The sequence below is a fragment of the Penicillium oxalicum genome, chromosome II, assembly GCF_001723175.1.
Source record: "Penicillium oxalicum strain HP7-1 chromosome II, whole genome shotgun sequence".
Classification (NCBI taxonomy): Eukaryota; Fungi; Ascomycota; class Eurotiomycetes; order Eurotiales; family Aspergillaceae; genus Penicillium; species Penicillium oxalicum.
In genome coordinates this window covers 2912015-2938603 of record NC_064651.1, presented here as the reverse complement: position 1 = coordinate 2938603, position 26589 = coordinate 2912015, and the positions used below count along the sequence as shown (strand labels likewise).

The 26589-nt window shown below is 52.9% G+C and overlaps 10 protein-coding genes across 10 annotated transcripts; 5 read left to right on the top strand and 5 right to left on the bottom strand.

The window, feature by feature from the left end:
• Positions 1–1352: 1352 nt before the first annotated feature.
• Positions 1353–3210, top strand: POX_b02898 (uncharacterized protein; the record flags this gene model as incomplete). The annotated part of the gene is made up of 4 exons (XM_050111806.1): positions 1353–1385; positions 1605–2049; positions 2135–3000; positions 3097–3210. 4 exons carry the CDS (start codon positions 1353–1355, stop codon positions 3208–3210), a joined length of 1458 nt encoding a protein of 485 aa, XP_049972152.1.
• Positions 3211–3641: 431 nt separating this feature from the next.
• POX_b02897 (uncharacterized protein) lies at positions 3642–4697 on the bottom strand (the record flags this gene model as incomplete). Its single annotated transcript, XM_050111805.1, has 2 exons — positions 3642–3835; positions 4004–4697. 2 exons carry the CDS (start codon positions 4695–4697, stop codon positions 3642–3644), a joined length of 888 nt encoding a protein of 295 aa, XP_049972151.1.
• Positions 4698–6336: 1639 nt separating this feature from the next.
• On the top strand, positions 6337–6939 carry POX_b02896 (uncharacterized protein; the record flags this gene model as incomplete). Its single annotated transcript, XM_050111804.1, has 1 exon — positions 6337–6939. The coding sequence occupies one exon, from the start codon at positions 6337–6339 to the stop codon at positions 6937–6939; it is 603 nt and encodes a 200-aa protein (XP_049972150.1).
• Positions 6940–7931: 992 nt separating this feature from the next.
• On the bottom strand, positions 7932–8744 carry POX_b02895 (uncharacterized protein; the record flags this gene model as incomplete). Its single annotated transcript, XM_050111803.1, has 1 exon — positions 7932–8744. The coding sequence occupies one exon, from the start codon at positions 8742–8744 to the stop codon at positions 7932–7934; it is 813 nt and encodes a 270-aa protein (XP_049972149.1).
• A 1871-nt stretch (positions 8745–10615) lies between these two features.
• POX_b02894 (uncharacterized protein) lies at positions 10616–11153 on the top strand (the record flags this gene model as incomplete). Its single annotated transcript, XM_050111802.1, has 2 exons — positions 10616–11064; positions 11123–11153. 2 exons carry the CDS (start codon positions 10616–10618, stop codon positions 11151–11153), a joined length of 480 nt encoding a protein of 159 aa, XP_049972148.1.
• A 732-nt stretch (positions 11154–11885) lies between these two features.
• POX_b02893 (uncharacterized protein) lies at positions 11886–12339 on the bottom strand (the record flags this gene model as incomplete). The annotated part of the gene is made up of 3 exons (XM_050111801.1): positions 11886–12155; positions 12218–12235; positions 12304–12339. The coding sequence occupies 3 exons, from the start codon at positions 12337–12339 to the stop codon at positions 11886–11888; spliced, it is 324 nt and encodes a 107-aa protein (XP_049972147.1).
• A 452-nt stretch (positions 12340–12791) lies between these two features.
• POX_b02892 (uncharacterized protein) lies at positions 12792–14926 on the top strand (the record flags this gene model as incomplete). The annotated part of the gene is made up of 3 exons (XM_050111800.1): positions 12792–13344; positions 13419–13950; positions 14029–14926. The coding sequence occupies 3 exons, from the start codon at positions 12792–12794 to the stop codon at positions 14924–14926; spliced, it is 1983 nt and encodes a 660-aa protein (XP_049972146.1).
• Positions 14927–16630: 1704 nt separating this feature from the next.
• Positions 16631–19187, bottom strand: POX_b02891 (Serine/threonine-protein kinase PKH2; the record flags this gene model as incomplete). Its single annotated transcript, XM_050111799.1, has 2 exons — positions 16631–16984; positions 17067–19187. 2 exons carry the CDS (start codon positions 19185–19187, stop codon positions 16631–16633), a joined length of 2475 nt encoding a protein of 824 aa, XP_049972145.1.
• Positions 19188–21316: 2129 nt separating this feature from the next.
• POX_b02890 (uncharacterized protein) lies at positions 21317–22130 on the top strand (the record flags this gene model as incomplete). Its single annotated transcript, XM_050111798.1, has 2 exons — positions 21317–21809; positions 21886–22130. The coding sequence occupies 2 exons, from the start codon at positions 21317–21319 to the stop codon at positions 22128–22130; spliced, it is 738 nt and encodes a 245-aa protein (XP_049972144.1).
• A 2221-nt stretch (positions 22131–24351) lies between these two features.
• POX_b02889 (uncharacterized protein) lies at positions 24352–26463 on the bottom strand (the record flags this gene model as incomplete). The annotated part of the gene is made up of 5 exons (XM_050111797.1): positions 24352–25365; positions 25466–25816; positions 25944–26024; positions 26225–26294; positions 26381–26463. The coding sequence occupies 5 exons, from the start codon at positions 26461–26463 to the stop codon at positions 24352–24354; spliced, it is 1599 nt and encodes a 532-aa protein (XP_049972143.1).
• Positions 26464–26589: the final 126 nt, after the last annotated feature.

Sequence of the window (26589 nt, the reverse complement as noted above, 5' to 3'; positions counted from 1 at the left end):
TGTTTGCGTAGACTGGATGCGACCTGCGATGATGCGCAAGGCTGGGCTGCCTGGTTGTACTGTCGGTAGAATCCACTATCGGTACCAACTTCCGCCCTTAAGCAGGAAGGAGTTGGGGTGAGGCCATTCCTCAACTCTCGGCGTCCTCCGCCCTGGCTAGTCCAGACTCAGCTCACCGTGAGGGAGGGGAAATCCACCACCCAGAATGGCCCCCTCAATCGGGAGGTATAGGTCACTTCCTGGCTCCTGAAGACTATAAGCAAATAAGTATGCAATACCGCAGTGTGAACTGTGAAGACCGCAGTGCGAGCAAACTCCATCGGTGTAAGCCAGGACGGTCCCGTCCTGGCACTCCATTGTCAAATCTTAAGGATTAGGGAATGACCCGAGACGAATTTGGTAAGTCGCATACAATAATACATGGTGATCCTCCAGCTTCATGTAGCAGTCGGCAGCAAACCATCCAGGTTGTTGTGGCATTGAACCTTCATTCCCGCATATAGAAATAATGTGACTTTTCTTGGCACAGTCGCAGCAGGGTTTGTTCTAGCACCCACAGGCCACATGACACCCCCCATCAAGGGAACGTGACATGGTGAGAAATATGGCCTTCTCATCCAACCAGCAAATGGGCACTGGGACCCAGTCTCTTGAAGCCCACAGTCCAGCAACTCTTCAAGTTGAGCGAACCAGCTGCTGCAACAATTCAGAGGCTCATGAGGCGCATGAGGCACTACTCCTTTGCTACTACAGTACTTTGAAGGGGAGGGGGGAGGGGAGCTCTTGTCTGCCTGGCGTAGCCAGGAGCCACTAGCCAGGAGCACTAAACAAGTGGCCAGTGCCACTAGCTCAGATCCCACCCCCGGATTCTGCTGAAACGACCAACTTGGAATGATGCAACCTTTCATGCAGCCGCCAGGCGTCCCGTAGTAGTATGAGTGTGTCTTTCTGACTCTCTGGGGTTCTGAGTGCGGGGGTGGCCCTGCAGATGGAACTCTCCCATTCCCGAGTCTGATCTAAGTAATTCTGATGCCCCTGCAACGGAGGTTGAAGGTGAGGCAGCAGCGAATGAGATGATGGGATCAGCGAGATATTCTTTTTCTTGGCCTAAGGCATGCCTGCTTCGGAACCCAAAGGCGAGGTTTCTGCCTCAGGCGACAGTTTTCCGACATCCACCAGATGCTGGAAAGTTTGCACCTCGGGTTGCAGGGCTATACTCTATATTGATTCTGGCCAGGTTCAACTCCAGCAGAGGCCGTGTACATTCTGTGATGAGCTCTTAGATGCTTCAGATGAAATCAATTCTCCATGTGGCCAATTGTGATCTTTTTTTTTACCCACTTATTTTGAAGATGTCCTTGGTCCGGCAAGTGCTGGACCTGCTGGTGAGTAGCACTGACGAGCCAGGCTCAAGCGTCAAGAAATCAATTTGTAGGTTTCCCACGATCAGATGGGATACATTGACAACGGGGACAGCGATATTTGCGGATTGGATCATGCACAATTACACAACTGATCTTGCCTTTGTCACTGGGTATTGTCGCCCTCTCGTTAATGCATAAGAAGATGCTCTCTTCCGCTGTGCAACGAACTCGGCCTGACAGTTGAACGTTGCCGACCCGCCGGCGTTCTTCCTCGGCGATCCATGGCCCGTTCCCCACCAAATTTCCCCTTTTGTCACATGCCAGATCCTCCCTCTCTTCTCTCTCTCCAATCTTCTGGCCCAGGTCCAGTGCGGTCAAAGTCCCTCCTCTGTCGACTCGGCTCTCCATTTTGCTGTGTCGCTAGGACTTTCTAGCTACAAGTTCTCCGGTCATAACCCTCCGTTGGCCGTTACTGCGCTCGTCCACAATGGCGACACCTGCCTCCAGCTCGGGCGAACAACCCCGCGAAAAGATCCCCGCTCCGCCACGGCCGTCTCCAACGACCACACCGATGCCGCAAACACAGTCCCTGCAACGGCGACCCCCACGGAGAAGCCGCTGGACAGGCCACCGGCTCCTCAAATGGACGCTGATGACGAAGACTCTGACTTTGACGAACTAGATGGTAAGCTCATGATCTCTGGGAATCCTCCCATCCAGAGGATTTGTTGTCTGGCCGCGACACTAAACATGATCCTTTGCATCGACAGATGTGCTCGATGATTTCTCCAAGCCCAAGCCCAATACCAAGCCGGTGCCTGCGCCCGTAACTACACAATCAGACCCTACCACGGGCATCGCTCCGCCTGATTTCGACGAAGAAGCTTTTCTCAAGCAATTGGAAAAGGACATGGCCAATATGATGGCGAATCCCGGCGCCGCGGGCCCCGGAACTGCCGACGGCTTGGGCTTCCAGGCCGCGGTGGACCAGGGTGCCGACGCCTTTGCTAAACAGCTCGAAGAGAGCGGGATTCCACCCGGTGACTTTTTGAAGCAGCTACTGGCCGATGTGATGGCCGAGGAGGGAATGAATGGAGTCGAGCAAGGAAGTGCGAGTGAGAGCGGGATCGAAAGCGCCAAGTCGGGGCCTGCTGCTGCTACGACTGCTGCAGCCCCATCAACTGGTGCTGCGGGGACGGATCAGCCGCAGCCGGAGAACTTCAATGATGCGATTCAGCGCACCATTGAGCGAATGAAGCAGTCTGGTGATCGGGCGACCGAGGCCGCAACAACAGGCGACGGGTTAGACGACGACCTGATCGCGCAGCTGCTCAAGGCTGTCGAGGCTGGGGCGAGTGGGGCGGGTGAGGATGGGGATTTGACGAAGATGTTTATGGGTATGATGGAGCAATTGTCCAACAAGGAAATGCTCTATGAGCCGATGAAGGAGTTGGACGGTAAATTTGGACCGTGGATCACAAAGAACAAGGCGAATGGGTCGGTGCCGGTCGAAGATATGGAGCGTTATGAGGCACAAGCGCGGGTCGTCAACCAGATCGTTGTCAAGTTTGAAGAGCCCGGGTATTCGGACGAGGATGCCAAATGTCGGGAATATATTTGGGAGCGCATGCAAGAGGTGAGTGGCATCCTGCTCTCTGGAGTGCCGGTCTTGTGGTTTCGCCTTTTGCGCACTTGACTGACTTTTGACATTTTTGTTTTTTCTCTCCTACAGATGCAAGCCGCAGGCAGCCCACCAGAAGAGCTGATTTCGAATCCGCTGATGGGTGACCTCGGCGGTGCTACGGGCGGTGCACCAGGCGGAGTCCCGGACTGTCCTCAGCAATGAACCGAGCGAGGTGTCTTGCGAGATATAATGAAAGGCTGATTTGAGCATGGAACGTCAAAAGGACCTCAGGCTGGAATGGTCCTCGGCCTCGTCCAGAAGATATAGACTTTTTGTGTGTGACACTATTGCCGAGCCGACGTCCGTGTGCTTGATTTCTTTGTATATATACACAAAACCCACGTCGATACCCCCTTCAGCTAGGTACAAGCCAGCAGCCGCGTCCCAAAATATTTTATGTCCCAGTTCTAGCCGGTCCCCCCGATTCTATATAGAATCTGGCCTGGCACACCGATCAAACGCCGCCCAATGCATCCAAGAATTAAGAAATCACGCTAAACCCACATACCCGAAAAAAAAAAAAAAACTGGCACTTGACTCTGTCTTGCAAGTGAACAAGACGCTCAACAAGTCAATTCAACGCCACTCCCGGATCAAGACATATCCATGTCCTGCGCAGGCTCTGGCAAGTGCATGAAGATATCATCGTAATCAGCATCACTATACGGAACTTCCGGATCGACCATCCGATGTCTATAGTCGTTGCTCATCGACTCTTGCACGGCTCGCTCAAAAGCTTCCTCTTGAGAGACAAACTCGTCCAAGGCCCGCAGCTCAGCTTCGTCCTCTGGGAGACAAAGCCATTAGTAAACCGTCCCCCAATAAATTGTGAGAAAAGAAAAAATGGGGAGAGTCATCCAGCAGATCAGATGACCTTTCCCTCTCTGAAATCCAGGCATGTAAAAGAAAAAAAAAAAGAGGGAGTGTGAGAGAACGAGAAAAGAGAGAGACGTACCAGGAAGCAACCCATCATCCTCAATATCCCCCTCGACACCATACAAAACCCCATCCGCGTCCCGCGTCATACTCTCTTCCCACCGTCTCTTATCAGCCAAATGCTCCGCCATCATCATCTGCTCCCCGCGCGCCTCGAATCGCCCTGTATCCCGCTCACTCCTCACACGGTTCAAGAACATGGTGCGGGTCTTGGAGCGCGCAAGAGACGTCGTCCCGCGCATTGGATTCGCAATCTGTGCAGCATACCGGTCCGCAAAGCGCGACCGGCGCGATGGCGTCGGCGATGTTGGGCCGGGTGACTGCGGCGCAAATATATTGTTGGACTGAGAGTCGGTTGTTTGGAAGGTGAATGGCGCGGGGGAGGAGGCGATGTTGGTGAAATTGGGGGACTGGGACTGAGACTGGGCGTGAGATGTGCCGGCAGACAGGGATAGAGGGTTATGGTATCGCGGGGGGAGTTCTGTCTGCGCCCCGGTGAATTTGGGGAAAGTAATGGGGGAGTGGGAATTGTCCTGGTCAAAGTGGGATGCCTTTTGCGGGTGGGCGGAGCGGGTGGGCGAGGTCATTGTCCACGGGGGAGTGGCGACGTTGGTGCTGCGCGGTCCGAGGGGGGATGGTCGAGCCGGTGTATAGTGGCCTGTTTGACGGAATGGCGTCGAGGGTGTCGAAGGAGCGGGTTGAGTCGCGAACATGATGATGGGACGGACTTTTTTTTCGGTTTCACGCGGATACGGGGTGGAAAGGATGGGCGATTATGCTTTGGTGGAGAGTGGAGATACACAGAAGCGGCGGTTTCGCAGTTCAGATCTGGGAGAGAGAGAGAGAGAGAGAGAGATGGTCACAAATTGTGCTGGACTCGCAAGATTGATGCCGATGCCGTTTGGATTCAATTTTTCTTTCCTTGTTGCTGTGAAAAATTCCTGATTTCATGGGACGAGGTGAAAATGACCATCTAAACCATGCCCCGTGGACGAGATTGGACAGCCGCGAAATGAGCGCTCAAGTGGAGAGAGATGGAGAGCCGGTGACCATCGCGACGCGCACCGCGCTCTGCACGTGATTAAAACGCGTTCAGGTGTTGCACATACGGAGCGGTTGGGGGAGAATAGCTAGATGCTAGTGGCGATCTCGACCATTTCAAAGGCGTCCTGGCTAAATGAATTAGTAGTTGAATCGGCGAGACTGGAAATTTCCCAGGTGGTCTCCTTTCATTTCAATATTCCATGTGAGTTCGCATCCTAACTCCCCCCAAGTCCGAGTATACATGGAGAGTCCGTTCATCGTGGACTAAATACAGGAAGTAGATATAGCCCCGAATTTGTCCCAGCAATCGACCCCAGAGATGAAAGCCTGGCACCTATATGGCCGATGCAGCACATGGACTTCACTTCTCCCATCTAATAGCCTAAATTGAAATGGATAGAGGGGAGCCGAGCAGACCTAGAGAGCATTTGAATCCGCCCGAAGACGAAAGACCTTGGGCCCTCCTTTCCTGAGCCTGCAGACCATCTCCAATGACCCCAAGCGCCACCGGTACCAGTCGTTGTACCGGATCGATCGCAAGACGGCATCGAGATCGACCTCGGAGAAGGTTTTGGAATCACGGCGAAGCGACTTCTCCTGTAGCCCGCGTTGTCTTGGAAGCACGTGCAGTCTTCAGCTAGGATGTGATCGGGAGTAAGTACATCGGTACGTAGGTAGGGTACCTGTGGATTACTCCTAAATCCTCAATCCTTCAGTTCCGAAGAATAGATACAAGCTACCGTCCTTGAGTAGCGTCCGCTTTCCTCTTTAGGAAACACCGAGAGGGATCCCGGTTCCTCCGAGCAATTCTGATCCCTCTTTTGATTTCTCCCCCAAGAAATCGTCATTTCTCCAGAGATCCCGCGCATCTTCATATTGACGCTCCTCCTGGATACATTACCTATTTGATGCGACCTTGCCTCTCAGATAGCATAGCCTCTCTTTTTTTTTTCCCCCAGCAGATTTGTTGACATACATATACTCCACTGTGATGTATCTGTGAAACACAGTGGCATTGGGGAAGATGTTCATCCTTGGAATGGTGATTGTAGATGAAGATCTCCACTGGACTCCCCTCGTAGAGCTCTGCGGGGGGAGGGACACGGATTATCCAACGACTCACGTCAAAAGCCAAGAACCCTCAAGTCGAAATCAACCTCGGGGTCTCTCCTCTCCATCCAGACGATCATCCATAACCTACTCCCCCCCCCCCCAAAACTTAGAACATATAAATTCCTAAATTCTTTCACCAAACCCTCACCTACAGTCTCAATTCCACTTCTTTTCTCCTCCATCACCATCATCATCATGGCCACCGAAGCCCCCTCCTTCCGCCAACTCGTCGGCATCCCCCCCTCCACCGCCTCCATCCAAGACTCCACCCTCATCATCATCGATGCCCAAAACGAATACGCCTCGGGCAAACTCGCCCTCCACAACATCACCCCCAGCCGCAAAGTCATCGCCGACCTACTCACCCGCTACCGTCGCAGCAGCCACCACGGCAAAAACATCGTGCACGTCGTCCACGAGGTCCCCGCCGGCGCCCCGGTCTTCACGCCCGACACGCTGCTGGCCGCGGAATTCGACGAATTGAAGCCCGCGGCGGGCGAGAAGGTCGTGAAGAAGTCGTTTGCGAGCTGTTTCGCGCAGACCGATCTGCACACGTATCTGCAGGGGTTGGGTCCGGTCGGGAAGAAGATTGTGCTGGTGGGGTATATGGCGCATGTCTGTGTGTCGACGACGGCGAGAGCGGGCGAGGAGTTGCAGTATGAGGTGATTGTGGTGTCGGATGGAGTTGCGGATCGTCATATTCCGGGGGTGCAGGCGGAGTCGTTGGTGTCGGTGGTGTTGTCCGAGTTGGCGGATGGGTTTGCGACGGTGTTGCGCGCGGCGGAGATTACCGAGTGATATCAGGGGAAGGTTGGAGAGAGCCAATGTATTTTGAATCCAATTGAATCGGGTGGGAACTATGAGTCTTGAATCAATGGGTCCATCTGGCCATCTGTAAATGAAAATAAGATGAGGCGAGCGACATCAAGAGGGACCGATGGGGAAATGAAATGACCATCCATTTATTTGTCGCCTGTGTTGCACCGGAAGGACTGCAAGCCTTCAGCTCTTCCATGAGGCCCTACCCTCTCTGATCAATATTGGAAAGACAAAATGAGCGCAGTAAACTTGATGATCCATTCTGCGAGGGAAGTTCGGACCACCCAGACTACGAAAGCCGCGTACGGCGATGGCTTCTCTCTGAGGCGGACGCGAAGAAAAGCACAAAGCATGGCCGAGGTAAGGGTTCATAGAGAAAAGTTTCAGATAATAGGAGTCCGTATTGAAGACAGTCAATCAATTTCAGACCCCGGGCCTCTGTATCAGAGAGAGGGAGAAGGGGAGCGACTGTAAGAGCCGCAGACATGGTATGAAGGAGTGATGACCCGAAGGATTACGAGAGTGTTGCGTGACACTCGACAGTGGATATCAGCCTGAGTGGGTAGTGAGAGGTTACCATAAGCCAGAAACCCCAGACAGAACGCTCAAGAGACAGACAGGATAAGAAGCACAGTAACGTCTATGATGCTGACAAAAGGAATGGTGTAGGCGGTCGGACAAAAGGACGCCTCCAAAACAATGGTACAAAAAAGGTATCCGCAACGAAGAGAAGTCAAGAAAAAAATAAAAATAAATAGGCAAATCAAATGGGTTCCAGGAGAGAAGCACGCGTAGTCGTAACCGTCACCTGTCCAGCCGCGAAGGGCTGGATGGTAGACATTGCATGAGGCTGATACCTCGGAGAGGGAACTTTTTACACTGCGAGACAAGTGGTCGCGCCGAAGCTTTGCGACCGTCCCTCTGCAGGGAGACGGGGTCGGTAGGCAAAAGGCTTGCATCTGGGTGGTCATTTAAAAGTTGGACGCGGCGTTCACGGGACCTGGGTTGTGATATTGATCCAGTGTGTTCTTGAACGGAGTCCCACTCTGGGTCGGACCCGGTGCCTTCTCGCGTGGGCCACTGCCGACAGCGGTACCCCCCATGAGATCATCGTCTTCATCGTTGAAAGCGTCGCTCCGCTTCTTCTGGATGCGCCAGAAGACCACGCCCAAGACACCAAGAAGGATGGCACCGCCGACACCTACCACGACACCGATGATGATCTTCTTATCCGAGGAGGAAAGACCGCTGTTGGAGGAGCCCTTGTCGCCGTTCAGAGAGGGATAGCTGGTCACGGCAGAGGTGGAGGTCGAGAGCATGACGGTCGGCTTGGTTGTTCCATCTTCCGTAATCTGGGCGGTGATGGTCTTGATGACGATGGTGGAGCTGACAGACGGAGTCACCGAAGTGGTGGTCTCGTCGGATGGCTGCGAAGTGGTGGAGCGGGCAGACGTTTCAGCAGCGCCAGCCGTGGTGGAGGGAGCCGGAGTGTTTGTGGTGGAGGGGACTTCTGCCACGGAGGTGGTTGTGCTGGAGGAGGTGCTTTGTGTACTGGTGGTGGTCGGGGCAGCCTCCGAGGTGGTGGATGTGGTTGAGGGAGCAGCGGAAGTTGTGACGGGGGACTGAGTGGTCTCTGCCGGGGAAGGTGAGGCCGCGGTGGTAGTCGCGGCTGCGGCTGCGGTGGTGGTGATCTCGTTGACGAGGCTGGAGGCGTCGAGACTTTGCGCTGCGACCGCTGCTAGCAGCAGAGCCTGGGCAAGAATGGAAGCCTTGGAGAGACGCATGATGGGCGGAGGATGGGACGTCCAGATGTGAATCAGAAAGTGGGAGCGAGTGAGTTGAGAAAGATGGAAGAGATGGTTGATGTGTATTGTCTTTCTTTTTGATTACAAACGAGGGGAGCAAGGCAAGAAGCCGGGAGTGGGTAACAGAAACGAGTGAAGGCGCAGAATGTCGGAGGGATGAAAGGGAGGAGACTGAAAGGCCCGGGAAATCGCAGGAGTGTCAGCTGGCGGGAAATGCCCGTCCACACGCTAACCCTCGATTAGGCTGCGCCGGGCCCTAATGGGGTGGAGTCCATCCTGTCTCGAAGAGACTCGAGGCTTTGGTGGCTGAGCCCCGACAGGTGAGAGAAAAAAAAGAAGTAAATCACGAGGGCAGGTAAACTGTCCCATGATGATGGCAAACATTGGATGCGATAGGAACGAATCCATCATCGACAGCACTATTCTCTATCCTTCACCCTCTACACTTCCGTGGTCATGTAAACACCCGGAAGTAAACAATCGGGTGTATCCATCAAGCGACCAAGTATGACTGGAGCATAAGCTAAGCTCACGTACAATATCTGTTTGGATATACTCGTACAATAATCTACAGTTGTACATACTCATAGGTTGTCCGTATCTACCCTTTCCCTGCTTTTTTTTTCTCTATAGTGGAAACCTACGTGTGCATCTCTGTTTTCGAAGCACATCTCAACATTTTAACCATACCTTTTGTTTACAAAAACACTGCACATCTTGGGCAGGATTAGAAGAAACACTCCACCGGAAGAGTCCAACACGGCAAAATGAGGAGTACCCTCCAGGATCTCTTGAAGGCGAATCTCAAACATGGTAGCGAATGCTCTGCCGGTGATCAAATTCCTCTTTTCGATGAGTGTGTACCCTCCATCATGCAACAGACCCAAATCTCTGTCAACGTGGATGCTGCTCGGGTTCCTCATACACGTCGAGTCCGGCGCATGTGATGATAAATACATCAAGACATTCCTGCCCGTGATAAAGAAATCCTCACTCTTTGCCCCTCTATCTATCCCATCTCATCTCCTTCCGAACACAGATTCCCTCTCCATGAGTCAATTTATTAGTCCAGCAGCATTCATGGCAGATGACCGCGTGAGACAGCGTTTCCATCCCGACATCGTCTCAGCCAGTCAGTCCGCCCGCCGAGGTCTCCACCGCGTTACACCGAGTGAAAATCCGCATCCGAGACCACCCAGCCGGGCCATAATTAGCAACAGCGTCCACGGCCAACCGCCATCCAACTAGACATCCACTTCCCAATCACTCAGGTCGTCTGCAGGACCCCTCCGGCAACGCAGACAAATACCAACATCCGTCCATCCGTGGTTGTCTTCGGACCTCCAATCATCACTTTTTCTTTGCCTCCGATCGCACGTTCGATCTCAGGAGATCTAATCAATCCCCTCGGGGGGAGATCATGGGCCGGTTGATCGCCTGATTCCAGTCTCTCCACTCCCGTCTCTCCTATCGTGGAGGGTCATGTCTCGCCATGTTCATTTCTGCAATGGAGGAGCACAGAATTCATCTTACTGACTACTGCTGTAGATCACCACGTTGGAGCCAAATAGCGCTGGATTGGATTCCACTCTTGACTCTGATTCATATCCGACAGACTCCACCACACCATGTCAAGCCTTAGCCGATATACCCGGCCCCCCTAATGCATGGCCGATTTTTGTGGCTTGTACATGCCAGTCGTGTACAGTAACTGTAGACTGCAGACATTGGAAGCAAGCAATCGACTTGGCATTCGCCACACTCTCGTCACGAGTGCGAGTCCTTGCTCACGGCGGTAAACTACAGGAGTCCTGTAGTGAGTCAGTGCCTTAGTACATGCTTCGTGGAATATGGACGAATTTGATGGACAACGCCCTGACCAAGCCAGTTCAAGAGTCCGATATGTTGGGACCATGCAAAGTGACCTTGACTGGCGACTTGACTACATCTACCAGCAGAGACCGGTCGGATTCAACATCCGGTACTGGTGGTCTGGAACAACATCCCAAATTTTTGGATTTCATGGCCGCGTAGGCTTCTCTCGCGCCAAGATCAGGCTGCCTCGATGCTTGATGAAGCAGCGCATTCTTCCAGAAACCAGCCAGAGCAAAGCGAATTTCAAAATTCTTGATGGTTCTGGATGTTGCGCGTTCTCTTGCGTACACACTGAGGATTTCAGCGAACATGATCCTGTTGATTTTCCAACAAATCTAGAAACCTGCACCATGCGCTTTGCGGAAGAGGGTGACAGACGCGTGGCGGTTCATGGCGCTAATGGACACACCTATCGTGCTGGCAAGTGAGGAGCTGCTGACCACATGGATGATTGCACCACTAAAGCATCTAACTGGAGGTAGAGCCTCTGATCTGATCCTCAAAATGGGATAACAAGGAAATTAGTCGCGAGGTATGGTAGGTCCAAATGCTACCTCACGGTCGCCGCTCATAGCGCTCGATCAAAGTCAACATAACGTCGCATCAGCCTCCGCTGATCATGTACGGTCCCGATGTACCGTACATCATCCCTTCAGGAAACTGGGAGGCTTTGCGATGTGTTCATTCTTGACAAAAAGTTGGCCTTGTCCTGGTGATCACCCCGCTATATGTGAGGGAGCCTCTAGCCGGCGTGTCTTCCTAGACATCTATGCGCGCAGACGCATGATTCGACATCAATTCGTACGTTCGGCACTCGATGTGACACACACACTTCTAGTACAGATATCTCAAACCACCTCCGAGTAATAGGAAGAAAACGACGATAGGAGCTCCCTTTGATCCCTAGCAACTAAGGGACCCCGATGAAGACGGGAGTGTCCTGGTCCCCCTACAACCTTCCGAGGTTTGCGCTCAGACGCAAAGCAGGAGAAGCGCCCTTTGCCATTGACCTTCATGCGACCGGATGGAACAGCTGCACCTTGCAGTAGAAATCACCCGCTTCGGCACGTCTGAAAACGAGGTCCTGAACTCTTTCTGCCTCGGACATGACCGGAGATTATCCAACAACACGAAGCTTGGTGTTTCACGAGTTGATGGAGCGAAGATTCATATATTGGGTATCATGCCTATTTCTTGTAACCGAACTCCTATTGATGCACCAAAATTAAGCCCAATGACGGCCCCTTATAGTTTGTTGGGGGGTTTGCCTTTCATCTGATCCTTGATTTCCTCCTTGAAATACCTGACAAATTTACCGATGGAGTCTGTACAGTCAATGATGATCAGCGACCTGCGAGTAAAGACTGGACCATCCGATCCTGTGATCTCAAAAAAGCACATACCACTGTCCTCCAGGGAAGTGCGCGATGGTTCTGGAGGGATTCCATGACGGATTTGTTCCACTCGCTGGTGCACACGGCCTACCATTTGGTGGAAGAGGGGACTGCGGATGAGCTGGAAAGAGATCAGTCAGCATTTGGTGGTGTGTAGAGATCACTACGACGGTTCCGACGTACTCGGCCATACAACCAGACCTGCAAACCCCATTCCGTTAGCGTTAGGAGCAGTCCTTCATTCGGCCTCCCATCTTCATAGAACTCACCTCCAAGGCCCGGAGTCCAAACAAATGAAAGACCATCTTGCCAATGACCTCCTTCTCACGAGTATGGCGATGTCAAAAAATGCGGAGGCGAGGAGCGAAGCGGACAGTCGGGGCAATTCTTGTAGCGCTCGTCAGCCGGCGGTGGAGCCTGAGGCCCAGACCGCCCCCTTCTTAGGTAAGCCCCGCTCCGAATCCCGTCAATTTCCCCGGCCGCGACCGGGCCCGCCAATGATCGACTCGAGACTTTTAGCGCTCGTTTCTGCTCTGACACATACGAGGCTTGGTGCGAATTGCCCAAGAGATACCATCTCACCGAGAACGGTGCCTAGGAATCGCCCATCCAGGAATGACGCGGTAGTCTAGTCGAAAGTTTCACGCCCAAGTGCTGCCCGCGATGAGGAGGAGAAGAAGCGATATCCGCGCATGGCGAGCTTTCTTCACAAGCACGTTTCGAGAATTCCACGTCGTTGACGCCCGTGATTTCGATCATGACCAAGGGTTGCTACACTTGTCGGCGGCGTCGCATCATTTGCGATAACGGTCAACCCACTTGCCGAAAATGTCGAGATGCCGGAAAGGAATGCCTGGGCTATCAAAAGCCGCTGGTCTGGGTGAAAGGCGGAGTGGCCAGTCGAGGCAAGATGATGGGTCGTAGCTTTGATGATGTCAAGAAACCAGATGACGAGGAAAGATATGGGAGCTTTGCAAGAACCCACCCGCCGAAAACAAACGGCACGGGAGCATATGGCTTTATCTCGATTGCGGAAACGACATCCTCGGCGAATAGCTCACCGAGTTCCGGCACGTACACGAGTCCTGAATCCGATGGATATGCACAGGAACCGATAGACGACAGCATACCTCGATGCAATGTGGTGAACACAAGTGTGACTGAGTCGTCTTCCTCGGAACAAACGGACAACAGATTGATCCATGTCTCTAGAGATGGCCCTTCAGTGAGTTACACCTCTGCGCCGCGGGGACTGGTTGATCCATTGTTCAAAGACATGAGTCAAGCCTCACGGTTCTATCTATATCATTGTATGATACTCTCATGTACTCCGGTCATTTTGCTTGTTGTTTGGAACCATTTAACCAGCTGACCTCGGCCTCAGATAATCAAAATATGGCCCACGATTTTGTCGTGTATCCTCAATCTAAAAACCCATGGCGCGATCTCATCTCGCTGGTTGGTGACTCGACGCTACTTGCGCACGGTATATGTGCCATGAGTGCCTTGCATTATTCTCTCATGTCGGACTCCGACTCATCTCACATGCCCTGGTCATTGAACGATCCCTCGACACAGAATCATCCGCCATTGTCGCCCAGGGACCTCCAAGCACTTGTGTCCCCAGCAAGTCACCGGCGATCCTCATCCAGAGCATTCCAGCATTTCCTTGAATTCAAGCAGCGAACACTTCACCAGCTGTCCAAAGACTTGCAGAATCCTGTCATGCAACGAGATGATCGAACCCTTGCCGCAATTGTGGTACTTGCCCTGGTAGATGTCTTTGAGTCAGGGAGCGGAGCATGGAGCTATCATATTGAAGGTGCCAAAAAGCTTTTGAGAGATCGGCCAGAAAATAAGGTTGGACAAGGGATCCTTGACAGTCTCGAAACCTTTGCACTGGATGGTTGCCTAATGTAAGATCCGCACATTTCATCCCTCATGCCACGTTCGCTTTTTGCGCCAAAAGAGTACTGACCTGGGCATCCTCTCAGCATGGAAATCATGGGCTCAACCCTCGCTCGTCCCGGAGCCCTTTCTAAACCCTTTTTTTCTGCTACGATGGGCCCAGCAATGCTGAAACGCCTCGAGGAAACCTCGTGGGTTGGCTGCCCTGCGTACCTCTTGGAAGTGATCTTCTTCATCCACACCCTCTGGTATTCCGACTCCGAAACCACCACGACCATCACGCCACAACCCTCCGCTCTATCGTCCTCAATGCATCCGGGTCAACCTCTTACCCTAGCCTCCTATCTCGCTCTGCTTCAAGGCATCCGCAACTTTGACCCTGTGGCTTGGGCCCACCACATGCAATCTTCCCACTATCTCTCAGATCTCTCTCCCCGCATCGCATTGGCCAAATCTTACCAAAACGCAGTCTATCTGTACACTAGCCGGGTGCTGAATCGCGCCCGTGCCGGCTATACGCCCCCTTGGGCAGATGTCGGTCTCCCCGCCGACCACGCCGCCACCGCAAGTTACCTGCTCGAGCAAATCTGCTCGGTACCACACTCGGACCCGCATTTCAAATGCCTCATCTGGCCCACTTTCATCGCCGGCGCTGAGTGTCGATGCCCTTCGCAAAGACCACTCATTTTGGAGAAACTGGGCGCTCTTTACCACGCCGTCACCAGTGTCAATGTGCAAAATGCAGCCTGGGTGTTGCGTCTTATGTGGGAGAAGCATGATCAGCGACGACGGGAGAAACCCAGCATATCTTCCCTGGCAAACATCACCGGAGAGGTCATCGAATCGTCTTCAGCAGGAATGGATCCCGATGGAAAAGACCTGGGTCACCGGGATACTTATCATGAAATTGACGACGGATACGAGAACACGTTCGATTGGGTGGACGAATTGGATGAGTCACGTCTGGACTGGTTATTTATCTGATCTCAATCGTCTCCTTCTTTTTCTTCCTTCTCCTCTTCATTCTTTCTCTTTGTCTTGTCCTTATGTGTGCCCTTTTCTGGTCGAAGAGAAAAAAAAATTGAAACTTCTTTTCTAATATCCTCCGGCTGATCGGCCTCTCTCCTTGAACTTGATAAAAATTGTCGACAGACCTGACCCCGGCCGCCTGGGATATAGTTGCTAGAAATTCGGGCACTACCCTTAACGCGTCCCGTCTATCTCAGAATGTACTAAACTTCTAGAACATCCATGCCCGAGACAATGCGATACGGACAGTGAACCTAAAGCCTTGCGATGCGCGCGGATTCAATGTGTGAGATGATGTTTTCAGTGACCATACCCAATACTTCATACATGCAATTGATCACAGTTCCATCGTTCAGAGAAAACTTTTTTTTTTCAAAAACTACCAGTAGGCAGTGCCAGCCAGCAAATAATCCCCAGACTCTATCCTGGGCCGAGACGTTCAAGCAGAAAGCCATCACCGATTTAAACATTGTAGTTGAAAGGAACATCCATTGCGTGTCGACAAGGCTAATACACACACACAAAAGAAAATGGGGGAAAAGCAAGGGAAAGGAAAACTAAAAAAAGCCAAGCAAAGGGTATATTGAAGTTTTGAAGTCAGCCACGAGCAATTGAAGCAGAAAAGGAAGGATGCAACTATGAAAGCAAAAGTCTTTGCTGAAGGGAGCAAAGAGTATCCAAGTTTGGGAGCGAAGAATAATGGGCTATAGAAGCAAGAGTGGAAAGGAAAAGAGAAAAGGGCGGATGAGCAAGTCACAGTGAAGGCAGTCAACCGCCGCAGGGAGGGGGGATTTGGTCAGGGTTGTAAGGTGGTAGGTGGAAGATGTACGGAGAGACTTGGACGCAGGTGAAGTGAATCAGCGAGATCTACCAGATCACCGGTATCCATGTCTCTCCTCTCCACAGACTCCAGCCATTTCGGGGATCCCACAAACGCGCGTCTACGCAAATCGCCAGCCATGTGGGACGGAACGATGATTTGAATCAGAAACAGCCCCCGTGCGAGAGCTGAGTCTCACAGCATCAGATACCAAAAAAAATTGAAATGGAAGAAGCAAATGGAGAGGCTGTGAACCGTCGTAGTAGTAAAAGGCTAGCATCACCAGGCTGGCAAAAGTATGCTTCGAATCAAATCGGGGATATATAGCAATTGATCGAGACGACAAGCAGACAAAGAATAAAAGGGACAAGAAGAATCAGGAGGCTCAACAAGGGTCGAGTCTCCAAACGAGAGCAAAAGTCAACCGACAAGGCCATTTTCGAATCTATCGCGCAGGATGGACAAACACGCGAATCAAGAGAAAAGTGGAGAGAGCAAAAGAATCGCTTGCCATTTCCAATGCAAAAAGTCATGACAATGACGAAGAGGGAAAATCACAGTGGCTAGAATTTTGTTGGGAGAACAACACGGTGGAGAGTGTACCCACAAGTACACGGGCGAAGGAAGAGGCAATGGAATTATGATTCCAAAATTCATGGCAGCCTGGAGTAGCCGCCATGAAGAAAAGAATAGTATGGACAAAGAGAAGAAGAATAAAGAACGTGATGGGAACGCGTTCCATGGAGACAGGGGAAGGCCTCACTGCCGGGAAATAGAGACCGACTTGCAACGCCGAGGTGGACGCCTTTTTTCTGCGAGATACCTCAGATGACTCGGAACTAAAAGACGGCAGCAAGCCCATTCTTCGAATGCCGCCGGCTGAACCTTTTCTTGCCCTTGGTAGAGTCCGAGTCATTCGCCTGGTGTTTTGTCAAGTGATTGCGGCCGGGAGGTGGGACATTGCTCTCATTTTGTAATTCCGTGCTTCGGTCGAGTGTGTTGGAGTGACTGGAGAATCCGGATGAAAGGTCCCGAAAGGCGTCCTCGGCAGAATAAGTCCCCGTGTTTGGATGTAGAGAGGCCATCTCCTTGGCTCGATCCAATGCATCCAGCCATTCTTGCGCCGAGACCGCCGTGGCTCCCGTATTGCTCGAAGAAGGCTTGGGGTCTTCAAAGACCAGATGCTTCTCTTTCTGAGAACAAAGTCAGTGATTCAGCTCTTCCCTCCCCCGATGGGTAGTTTGTGAGATTGAAGCCTTGAGCAGCGCCACTTACCGTATCCACGATCCACAATGAATGCCCCTTACCATCTGTCGTACTGCGGTAATGAGTCTCGGGGGCGAGAAGCGAAATCTCAAGCTTTGCCTTTTTCTCGTCTCCTCCCGCAGGGGCGAGAATGATCCGGGCCGATGAGGTGACCATGACCAGTCGCGCGCGCTTCTTGGTTGTCGATCCGGAGAAAAAGCGGGAAAACTTCTTGGGAGCCTCGCTCTCGTAGTTTCCATTCTTCGAGGACAAGCTGTGGGAGGCTGGAGACGAGGTCACCACCAGGTTCCCAAGCTTGAGAATTCGCTCATTCGCTCTGCTCAACACGGGAGACCACTCGATATCCAATTGACTGGGAGGTGGTAGCTCGGTGACCACTCGGGGAAGTGCCCGCGAGTGATTGTTGCTGCTATGCGGGGCATTTGATGGCGCAGTCGAGATCACTGGAGGCAAGCTATCGCCTCCCTCACCTCCGTTGAGCTTGATCGGCTCCCGGGCAGGAGGTACGTAGGCTTTGAGCCGCGGCGCCTTTTGTTTCCACAGCTCCGGCCCCCACGAAATCCCCTTGAAAAACTCATGGTTCTTGATGTGTTCGATTTGAAGACGGCGCGCCGGGTCCAGGACCAGAAGACGCTCGACCAGGTCCCGGGCCACTGTGGGGAAGCCAATGGGGAACTCGTAATCCAAGGCAACGATCTTCTGAAAAGTCTGGTATTCATTGCTAGCCTTGAAGGGCGGCCGGCCGGAGAGCAGTTGGTAAATGATGCATCCAAAGGCCCACAGGTCGCTCGCCTTGCACGCATTCTTCTCCGTCAGCAGCTCCGGACTGACGTACTCGGCTGTCCCGACAAAGGAGTTGGCCCGCTCGTCTTCGGGGATCTCGGTCGCATCGAGCGGAGGAATGGAAGCCTGACTGTCGTCGGGTCGTCGGGTCTTGAGGATCTTGGCAGTGCCAAAATCGGTGATCTTCACGTACATCTGGTGGTCCAGCAACACGTTCTCCGGTTTCAGGTCTCGGTGAATTACCCCGCACCGGTGCATGTAATCTATCGTGTCAAGAATCTGGGCCCCGTAGAAGCGAGTGCACTCTTCGTCGAAGGTGGTCATGCGTTTGAGAACGCCAAGCAACTCTCCTCCTTTACATAGATCCAGGACAAAGTAGAGTGATCGCTCATCCTGGAAGGTATAGTACAGGCGCACGATACCCGGATGATCGGTCAACCGATTCAGCGTGTCTTTTTCGATGTTGACGTACTTGACCTTTTTCTCCTTGATGATGTGTCGCTTGTCGAGAATCTTGATGGCATATTCCTTGAGCGTCTGCCGGTCCGTCGCGAAGACGACCGTACTGTAGGACCCTTCACCCAGCGTGTTTCCAAACGAGAAATCCCGGACGCCCTTTTTGATGAACCGCGAGACCGTCTTCCCATTCGCATCGACTTCCTGCCTCACGGCGACCGCTGCTCCGCGCTCCTGCCAATCTTCACTGCTGGGCGCCGGACCGTTTTCCATGTTGTAGGGCGTTCGAGACATCTGAACGGGGTTTGTCCCGCGGGCGTGTGCTCGTGATGATTGTCGCATCACCGCCGGGCCATTGACCGGGATCTGAGAGGTGCGGTAGGAGCGATCGCTGTGGGAATTGTCGCGCGCCAGAACCCCGGCCTGTAGGGCGACCGAGCCACCCCGAGTGTCGACGCGTGACAGGGGCACCGAGGTGGATGAGGCCCCAGAGTCGGTTCGCATGCGATACGAGTTGTCTCGCGGCAGAACGGATGAGACGGAGCCGTTCGTGTAGGCGGAGGAAAGGGGTCGGGCGGAGTGCGGAGGAGTCCCAAAGGCGGACGCAGGGTAATGCGGTTGATAGGAGCTGGATGCCGGCGGGCCAACGTCGGAAGGTGGTTGTGAAGAAGCGAAAGGGTCATCGGTCGAGACGGAACCGTCGATGGGCGTGGCAGGGAGGGTGGTTGAATGCTCCTCGACCGGCGCGGGCTCTGGTGGAGGTGTTGATGCCGACCCGTCCGGTTGACCCGTTGGAACCACGCTGGCGGTCTCGGATTGGAGGGGCGAGTCATCCGGGTTTGCGATACGGAGACCTCCCAGTGACTGGGAGAGGCTGAGATCACCGTTCATGTCAGGCGATGAACAGGTGATTGGGCCGGAGTCAAGATGGATCTTGCTGAGAAATGATCACACGTCGAAACGAAAATCGAATAGGGGAGGGGTTGAAAACAACAATCCCGAAGATCGCCCCCTCCTGAAAAGGAGTAAACAAACGGTGAATGGCCTGACCCGCCGGAAGAAATGATCGTTGGTTCGGCGCTCCGAGTGAAGTGATAGGAACGCTCGCCAAGGGGGAGGGGAGTACAAACGAACGACAGCCGACGAACTAGGACGGCAACTGTGGACACTCTGAAGGCATGGCACAGCACAATACGGATAGGGCGATCACCAGGCGAAGAGGGATGATGTTTGGCGAATGGCGAGTCGGAGGGATGTGGGAAGAGGGGGGGGGGATGAAGTTTCAAGGTCGGTGAGGAAAGAGAAGTCCAAGTGGTGCGTGGGGGGTCGGGGGGGGATATGGAAGGGAGGGGAGAATCAAGTGATAAGCTTGCGAGAAGAAGCTCAGAATCGAGAAGACAAGCGAGTATTGATCTTGAGACCGACGCAGAAGAGGCTTGTGCGATGAAGCGAAGGTAGAAAGAGGAGGAGAGAAAGGATGAGAGGGTAAGAGAAGTGGACAGAAGGGGAAATACGTCAAGAAAGATCAACAGGAGAGCCTCGTGGGAATCGGGCTTAGCTTGTGACCTCCAAGGGGGGGCGGAGCACCGATCGAGGTCATCACGGATCATTCAACTGGAAGTGTTGAGCACGACCGACAAGGAAACGAGCAGAGTGACAACCCAATGCTCTCGCGGGCGACCTTTTGTCTTTACGGCGTCGGACCCGGTCGTGAGCTGTCGAGGACACACGAGAGGGCTCGACGGAGACATGCAGTCGTGCGCCGTTCCTACCAGGGGAGAGAGAGATGTCTAATTTGGATGCTCAGCGTTGGGAAAGATATCTCAGAGCATATCGGGGACAGGTCTAAAAATACACAGAAATTGGAGTATCTCGGCGGAGGTCTGGAAAGACTGGGATTCGATCAGTCCGTCATGGCAGTTGATGTTAATTATAGCTTCGGTTCTGGACGCCTCGGAATCAAGTGGCAGCCTGTCAAAAGCCGCGTGGTGGACTAAATACGCCTCCGGGAATCAGACTATAAGATGTCAAAATCACCTGCTCGAAGGCCAAGAACACTTCAGAGACATTAAATTGATCTATTGCCACAGATACGCCCACAAACCGTTGGAAAAGTAACCATTGGATCCTTGCGTCGCTTGCTGTCAGTTTATATCAGATTCGTGGTCTTGCTGCATTCCTACGTGTATGCGCTGTCACTGGGCCGCGAGCTCGACGCAGAGCGGAGATCAATCGATTCGAAATCAAGAATCGACCATGAATTGCGTGCAGAGGCAAGCAGTCAGTCCGTCATTCGAAGTCGTTCGATGAGGTCTGACTTCAACGTGACAGCAGATTATATCAATGATGCTTGAGCAAGTTCGTCCAGTTTCCTTGACGTGAGAGAACCATTCTCATCCCTAGATTGTTTTGCCTGGCACGTTTCTGAAAAAGCATCCCCGCCATCCTCTCCGACGGGGGCCGTGCCGCTAAACGTGCAGCCATTCTTGGTTGGATAATTCTCCCGCATGGTACTTGCATGCCCGCTACTACCTACTTGGGTATTTACGAACTCCCTCTGACTACCTATATCCAGTCAGAGAGAGTGTGGTCACACACATTTTTAGCCTCCGGAGATCACGATCTCATTAACAATGAAAATGGTGGCACGAGACAAAGTTGTGATGTCTTGCGACGCAATGAGAGAGAGAGAGAGAGAGAGAGAGAGAGAGAGAGAGAGAGAAAGAAAGAAGAGTTTACTAAGAATGACGGTCGTCTTCTCCCTGCCTTACCAGCCTGGTATCTCGCGTCCACTCAGAGCACGTTGGCATCTCCGTCGCTCTTTCTGAGAGGGTGGAAGTTATGCAGCAGACTCCTTCTCTCTCTCACCTGCACCTCCTCTGCCATGAGCGACCACCTATAGGTAGTGACCTCGACACGGAGCATCATACTCAAAAATCCCAATCCCAACCCCTCAGGATCATTGCCCCTTCTACTGGTTCAACATCCTGTCCCTAAGATTTCTCTGTACTCGCGGACAAATGCTGCGACGCCCAGCCACCGTCATCCTACTGACAGAGGAGGATGTGAATACCCACATGGAGCGGATCCTCCTGGCTCGGTCCTCCTTGCCGGTGAATATCGGTGCCCTGAGCCTAGACGACGAAGACCAGAAAAGCGTCATCCGAGACGACAAAGCCGATCAAATAGCTCCTTCATCCTCGAACACCATGACCGCATCATCATCTTCTTCCACAGTTGCTGGGATGTGCCCAGCGTCCAATGTCTTCCCAGCCTCCCTGATGCGTGTGCGTGGGTTGACCCACCACGCAATTGCTGCTAATTCTGTCAACCCCAACGGGGCGGTTCCCACAGCCAACGCAGCCGTCCAACTGATATCAACTCATTTCCCACAGACTGCTCTAGCGACCCAGTTATCAGCCGGGTCCTCCTCACCTTCACGAACTGAACTGACCATTCCGCCGCAAGAGTTTCTGGACCACCACATCCTGCCCTCGCCCACGAGCAAGCAAGGTTGGTCGAGAGCATCGGGAGTAGCAGGGCTTTGCAAGGCAGCAGAGATGGCTCACTAATAGGACCCTCCTGACAGTAGACATGTATCCTCGCCGGCACCAGGCTCGAAATGCAGGATCTAATGCGCACCCGGACCAGGCGCACTACTCTCCTGATCCGTCGCCTCGACTAGCGCCCACTCCCACACCCACTCGTACGTCGCCGGGTCCGACCAGCGACCATGTTCCACTGCGGGCTCTAGATCTAGCGTCGTCAACTAGGTCTGCCGAAGTGGACCTGATTGAGATGGAGACCTCGTCTGCGCCAGCAGCTCACCACTGACACTGCAAGACCCCTTTCAGCATCACCTGTTTCATCTCTCAACGTGATCTTCCGCGGCTCATAGCGGTCGAGATGATTATTGAGGTCGCAACTCAGTGGACCGTCAATCTTCTCATTGCGCGTATTTCTCTTCCATCCTGCCGCGCAAGATATTCTTCCGCTAACCGATTCAACCCCATTTTAACCCCAGAGGTCTGCATGAAATCTTGCTGACATTCTGAATGAAGATCAGTCCCGGCCACAACCATATCTCAATTCGGTGCACTGAATATCTAGAGCATACCGCGTGGGGTGGTTAGCCTCCTTGGAGTAATGTTGACCCCATGCTTTGTACAGTCGATCACTGCAACGGGGAATCATCAAGCTGGGTTCAACCATAAATGATGGATCGTACCTTGTCAAATGGGCAGCATTCTCCCAAGAGCGATATTCTGTCATGCTCTTTTGAATAGTCTATTCATATTACCATATTTCAAAGACTCAATAACCTCACTCATTCACATGGACCTATCTACTGCCGTCCTCAGCTACTCAATCTATATGCGCGATGGGCATACGTAATAATTCCTGCTGTCTCTTCGTCATCGTAGCCTTGAACCTATAGATCACTGAGTACATTCACTGATAGGCTGGAAGCAAAAACTAATAGCCAGACGTGAGTGTCATAAAATAGGTACTGCACGGATCAAACCTCATCCATGTCCTGGACGGGCTACCAGACTAGATCAATTGGTACAGTGGTAAAATCTCCTCCTGGTCCTCACCTCGTAAATAAGATGATCCGTCAAGATCTTCCCAACACACGGGCAGCACCTCAGACTCTCCCCGTCTGTCCCAATGCACCGTCGATAATCCTTGATAATAGCCCAGCGGCACTTCCAACTAGCTCATCTAGTCCCACCCACCACTCAAAAGGGACTTTCAACCGCTCAATCCTAAATCTCTCTCTTTCTCTCTTCTCCCTCCCATCATCCACACTCAGAAACCACCCTGCGCTGGAGGACTTTACCCAGTATACACTCAAACCCCTACCTAACTACAGTACATAGTCTATCAACCCATTCCCTGGCTAAGTACCAAGTACCAAGTACTAAAATTCCCATCTCGGAATTTTTACATTTTCGCCCTAGTTTTGTCTAAAGTTGGCTTGGTTGAAAAGGTGGATCCACTCCCCTCCAGCAGAATCCAATAGTTCACGCCAACAAGCCACGCCAATCTCGGCTTGAACCCATCAGATGGAGAGGTTCATGTTTGGATCGGGCTGGACCCTTCCCCCCTCTTCGCTGTGATGGGTTTGTCGACGGGGTCTTGGTGCCGTGTGTATGAAGGTAGTGATTTCATTTTAGGACGAGTCTTGGGAGAGGAGGGGTGGGGGTTTGGTTATTTGACATGTAGATCGGAGTGACATGTACTGCTGGTAGGTACGTACCTCTTCGTAAATGCCGGGCTCGTTTTCATTCACCCCAAGATAGAAGGGCCTTGAGCAGGTAGGACCAGGACCGCGCGAGTCAGGTTGAAGAAACCAGTCTGAAGAAAGGGGCTGACCATCTATTGGGTTACTTAGTTGGTAGGACCTGGACGATCCTCATGAAATGCTACCAACGCAGCTTTGGCCATCGACATTGAACTTGAACCTGGGACTGAGATGACGAGACGAGGCAAGGTCGAATCAAGACTCGAATGACGCTGGAAGTTACGAGCATACAACCTTGATCAAGCGAATCATCCCTCTTAATCTCTTACCATCTAATACGCCCCCCGGTCGTCAAAATCAATGAGTAAATCGTCAAGATGCTTCAATTAGAGCAAATACTATCGTGTCGAGCAAGTCTAAAACAGTTTGTGTATCGGAAAAAGGGCCGCGAGCAACATCCAGTCTAAATGACTCGAGACCTGCCCCCTCCAAATGAAAAAGCGGATGCGGCGGATGGTTAGACATGGGAAGAAGGGAAGTTTAGGGTATGATGAGGGAGAAAAAAAAAAGGAAAAAGAATCACTTGAAACGCCAGCAAAGATCATCTCCCAGATGCCGCTTCAGATGGTTTTCCCCTTCGCATGTGTAATTTTCCGTGCAACAGGGTGGCCTTGGCGCAATCAGATCAAATTCCAGAAAAAGACAAGAAAAGAAAAAGAGGAAAGAAGAGAGAAAAGTCATTCCGTAAGGTTTGAAGAGAGGAAAAAATAAAGTGGGTAGAGAAGAAGGACGGCATCGGCGAATCGTCTACTGGCGCGCCTTGTTGGCAAAGATCTGGGCACCGTCAACCAAGCGACGCTCGGTGTTCTGGCGACCGTTGACAAAGTCGGGGTAGTTGAGAGTCAGCTCAACGGCACCGTTGACAATGTTGTCAACCGCCTCCACACCCAGCATGAAGGAGTGGTCCTGGTTGCCGACCTCGTAGCGCCAGCTACCGAAACGACCACGGGACCAGATACCCTTCTCCTGCAGCTTGGGAAGGATCTGAGTGAGAGCACCCTCACGCTCCAAAGATGGAGTGGGATAGCCGTGGTCGAAGCGGCGGTGGTAGGTGGAAACGATCTCGTCACCGGGCTTCAGCATGTCGGTGTTGACCAGACCCTGGATGGAGTCGGCCAGGAGAGTCTCGTGGTTCACAGGCTTCATGGTAGACTCGGACACCTCCAGCATGATGGACCAGTAAGGGCCCTCCTTGGCCTCGTCGCTGCTGGGCTTGGAGCCATCAGCCAGCTGAATGGTGGGCAGCTTCTTCGAGGCATCGGGTTGGTTGTAGGGGGAGTAGTTGGAGAAGATGGTGGCGCGGTAGAAGGGGCAGTTGTCCTCGGGGAAGTACAGCCAGCACTTGTCACCAATGCGATCGGGACGAGCACCACGGATACCGACACCAATGACGTGGGTGGAGGAGTAGTAGAGCTGCTTGGTCAGGGGCATGAGCTCCTTGTCGTCCATGGCCTCGGCCAGGAAGTCGACAGCCATGGTGGAGACCAGCTTGGAGTAGCCGATGACGGTGCCGTCGGCCAGGGTGACGGTCTTGTTGTTGGCATTGACCTTGGTGACCTTGCCCTTCTCACCGAAGCGAGTCTTCTCCTTGGGCAGGGTGTTGGCCACGGCAATCCAGATACCACCGGTTCCGTCGCGGGCGGGGAAACGGAAGGTAGCGTTGGGGCCCCAGTTACCAGCGGTCTTGTTCAGGATGACGTTGGTGGTCACAGCCTTGAGGTTGGGGGCAGCGACACGCTCACCGAGCCAAGCACATTGCATCTGAAGAGCGTTTCATGTGAGTTCAGGATCTCCCACGTGATTTCGATAAAAGGAGTGGTCAAGACGGGGACTTGTCTTGGGAGGTTCCAGAGAAACGTACCTTGGTGGTGGGAACAGCCCAGACCTTGTAGTTGTAAGGACGCATGAACAGGTCGGCGATACCAGTACCCATCATACGAACGATCCACTCGTCGAAGTTCTTGGGCTTGGTGTTGGCCACGCGGGCCTCCATGGCAGCGTCAATCATGCCGTCAATGCACTTGACCTGCTCCTCCTTGGGAAGCATGGAAATGTTGTTCTGGAACGGGTAGGGAACCCATTGTTCCTTGCAGCGAACGTAGGAGATACGCTCGTGGGTGTACCAATCGTCCTCCTTGGGGAGAGCCTCGTCGATACAGTCATCGAAATACTTGTAGTGAGAGAAGATGACGTGGCCACCGACATCGTAGAGCTGCAGCGAAAAGACCTCAAGTTAGCGTCGTGCTCGTCCATCATGTTCTGCGTTCGGCTGTATTCTCCTGGATTTGAAATCACGAGATACAACCGCTCTGAGACTCAGAAAACGGGGGTCAACTTACGAAGCCCTCGGGAGTGGTGTCGGTCGAAGCAAGACCACCAGGGGTCTCGTTCGAGTCAATGATCAACCAAGAGGGACCATCCTAGTCATCGTCAGGTCAGTTTGTGTGGGCAGAAGCAATCGACCAGGCAGCGTGATCTCTGTGTCGGCCATGACCTTGCCCTCCTCCCCCTCCCTCTCTGAATTTTCTGAGGGCGGGCTTATCGCCCACAAAAAAGTCGTCGAGGAGGTGGGGGGGCAGAGCTTCACCGCCGAATGCACGAGAAGACATGGAAAACTCACAATCTGGTTGAGACGCTTGGCCGCACCCAAACCAGTTGGGCCAGCACCAATGACGAGAACGTCGACGGTACTAGATAGCAAATGTCAGTCTCGTCAATTCATCAATCGTTGAGGCCGAACCGGGGTCGTGTCGACGGCGAGGAGGGCAGTTCTTACATGTCGGGGTGGGTCATCCTGCCTTGGAGGAGGTCCTGGAAGCTGGGCACGCGTTTAAAGGTTCGACGAGCGATGTTCAGCATAAGAGAAAGCAATAGCAGCAGGGAAACTGCAAGTGGTCAGGGGTAGAAGGAGAGGGAGAGATGATAAAGGAGTCGAAGAGGGGAGGTGGAAAGGGAGGGGAACTTCAGGGAAGTAGTCAGAGAGAA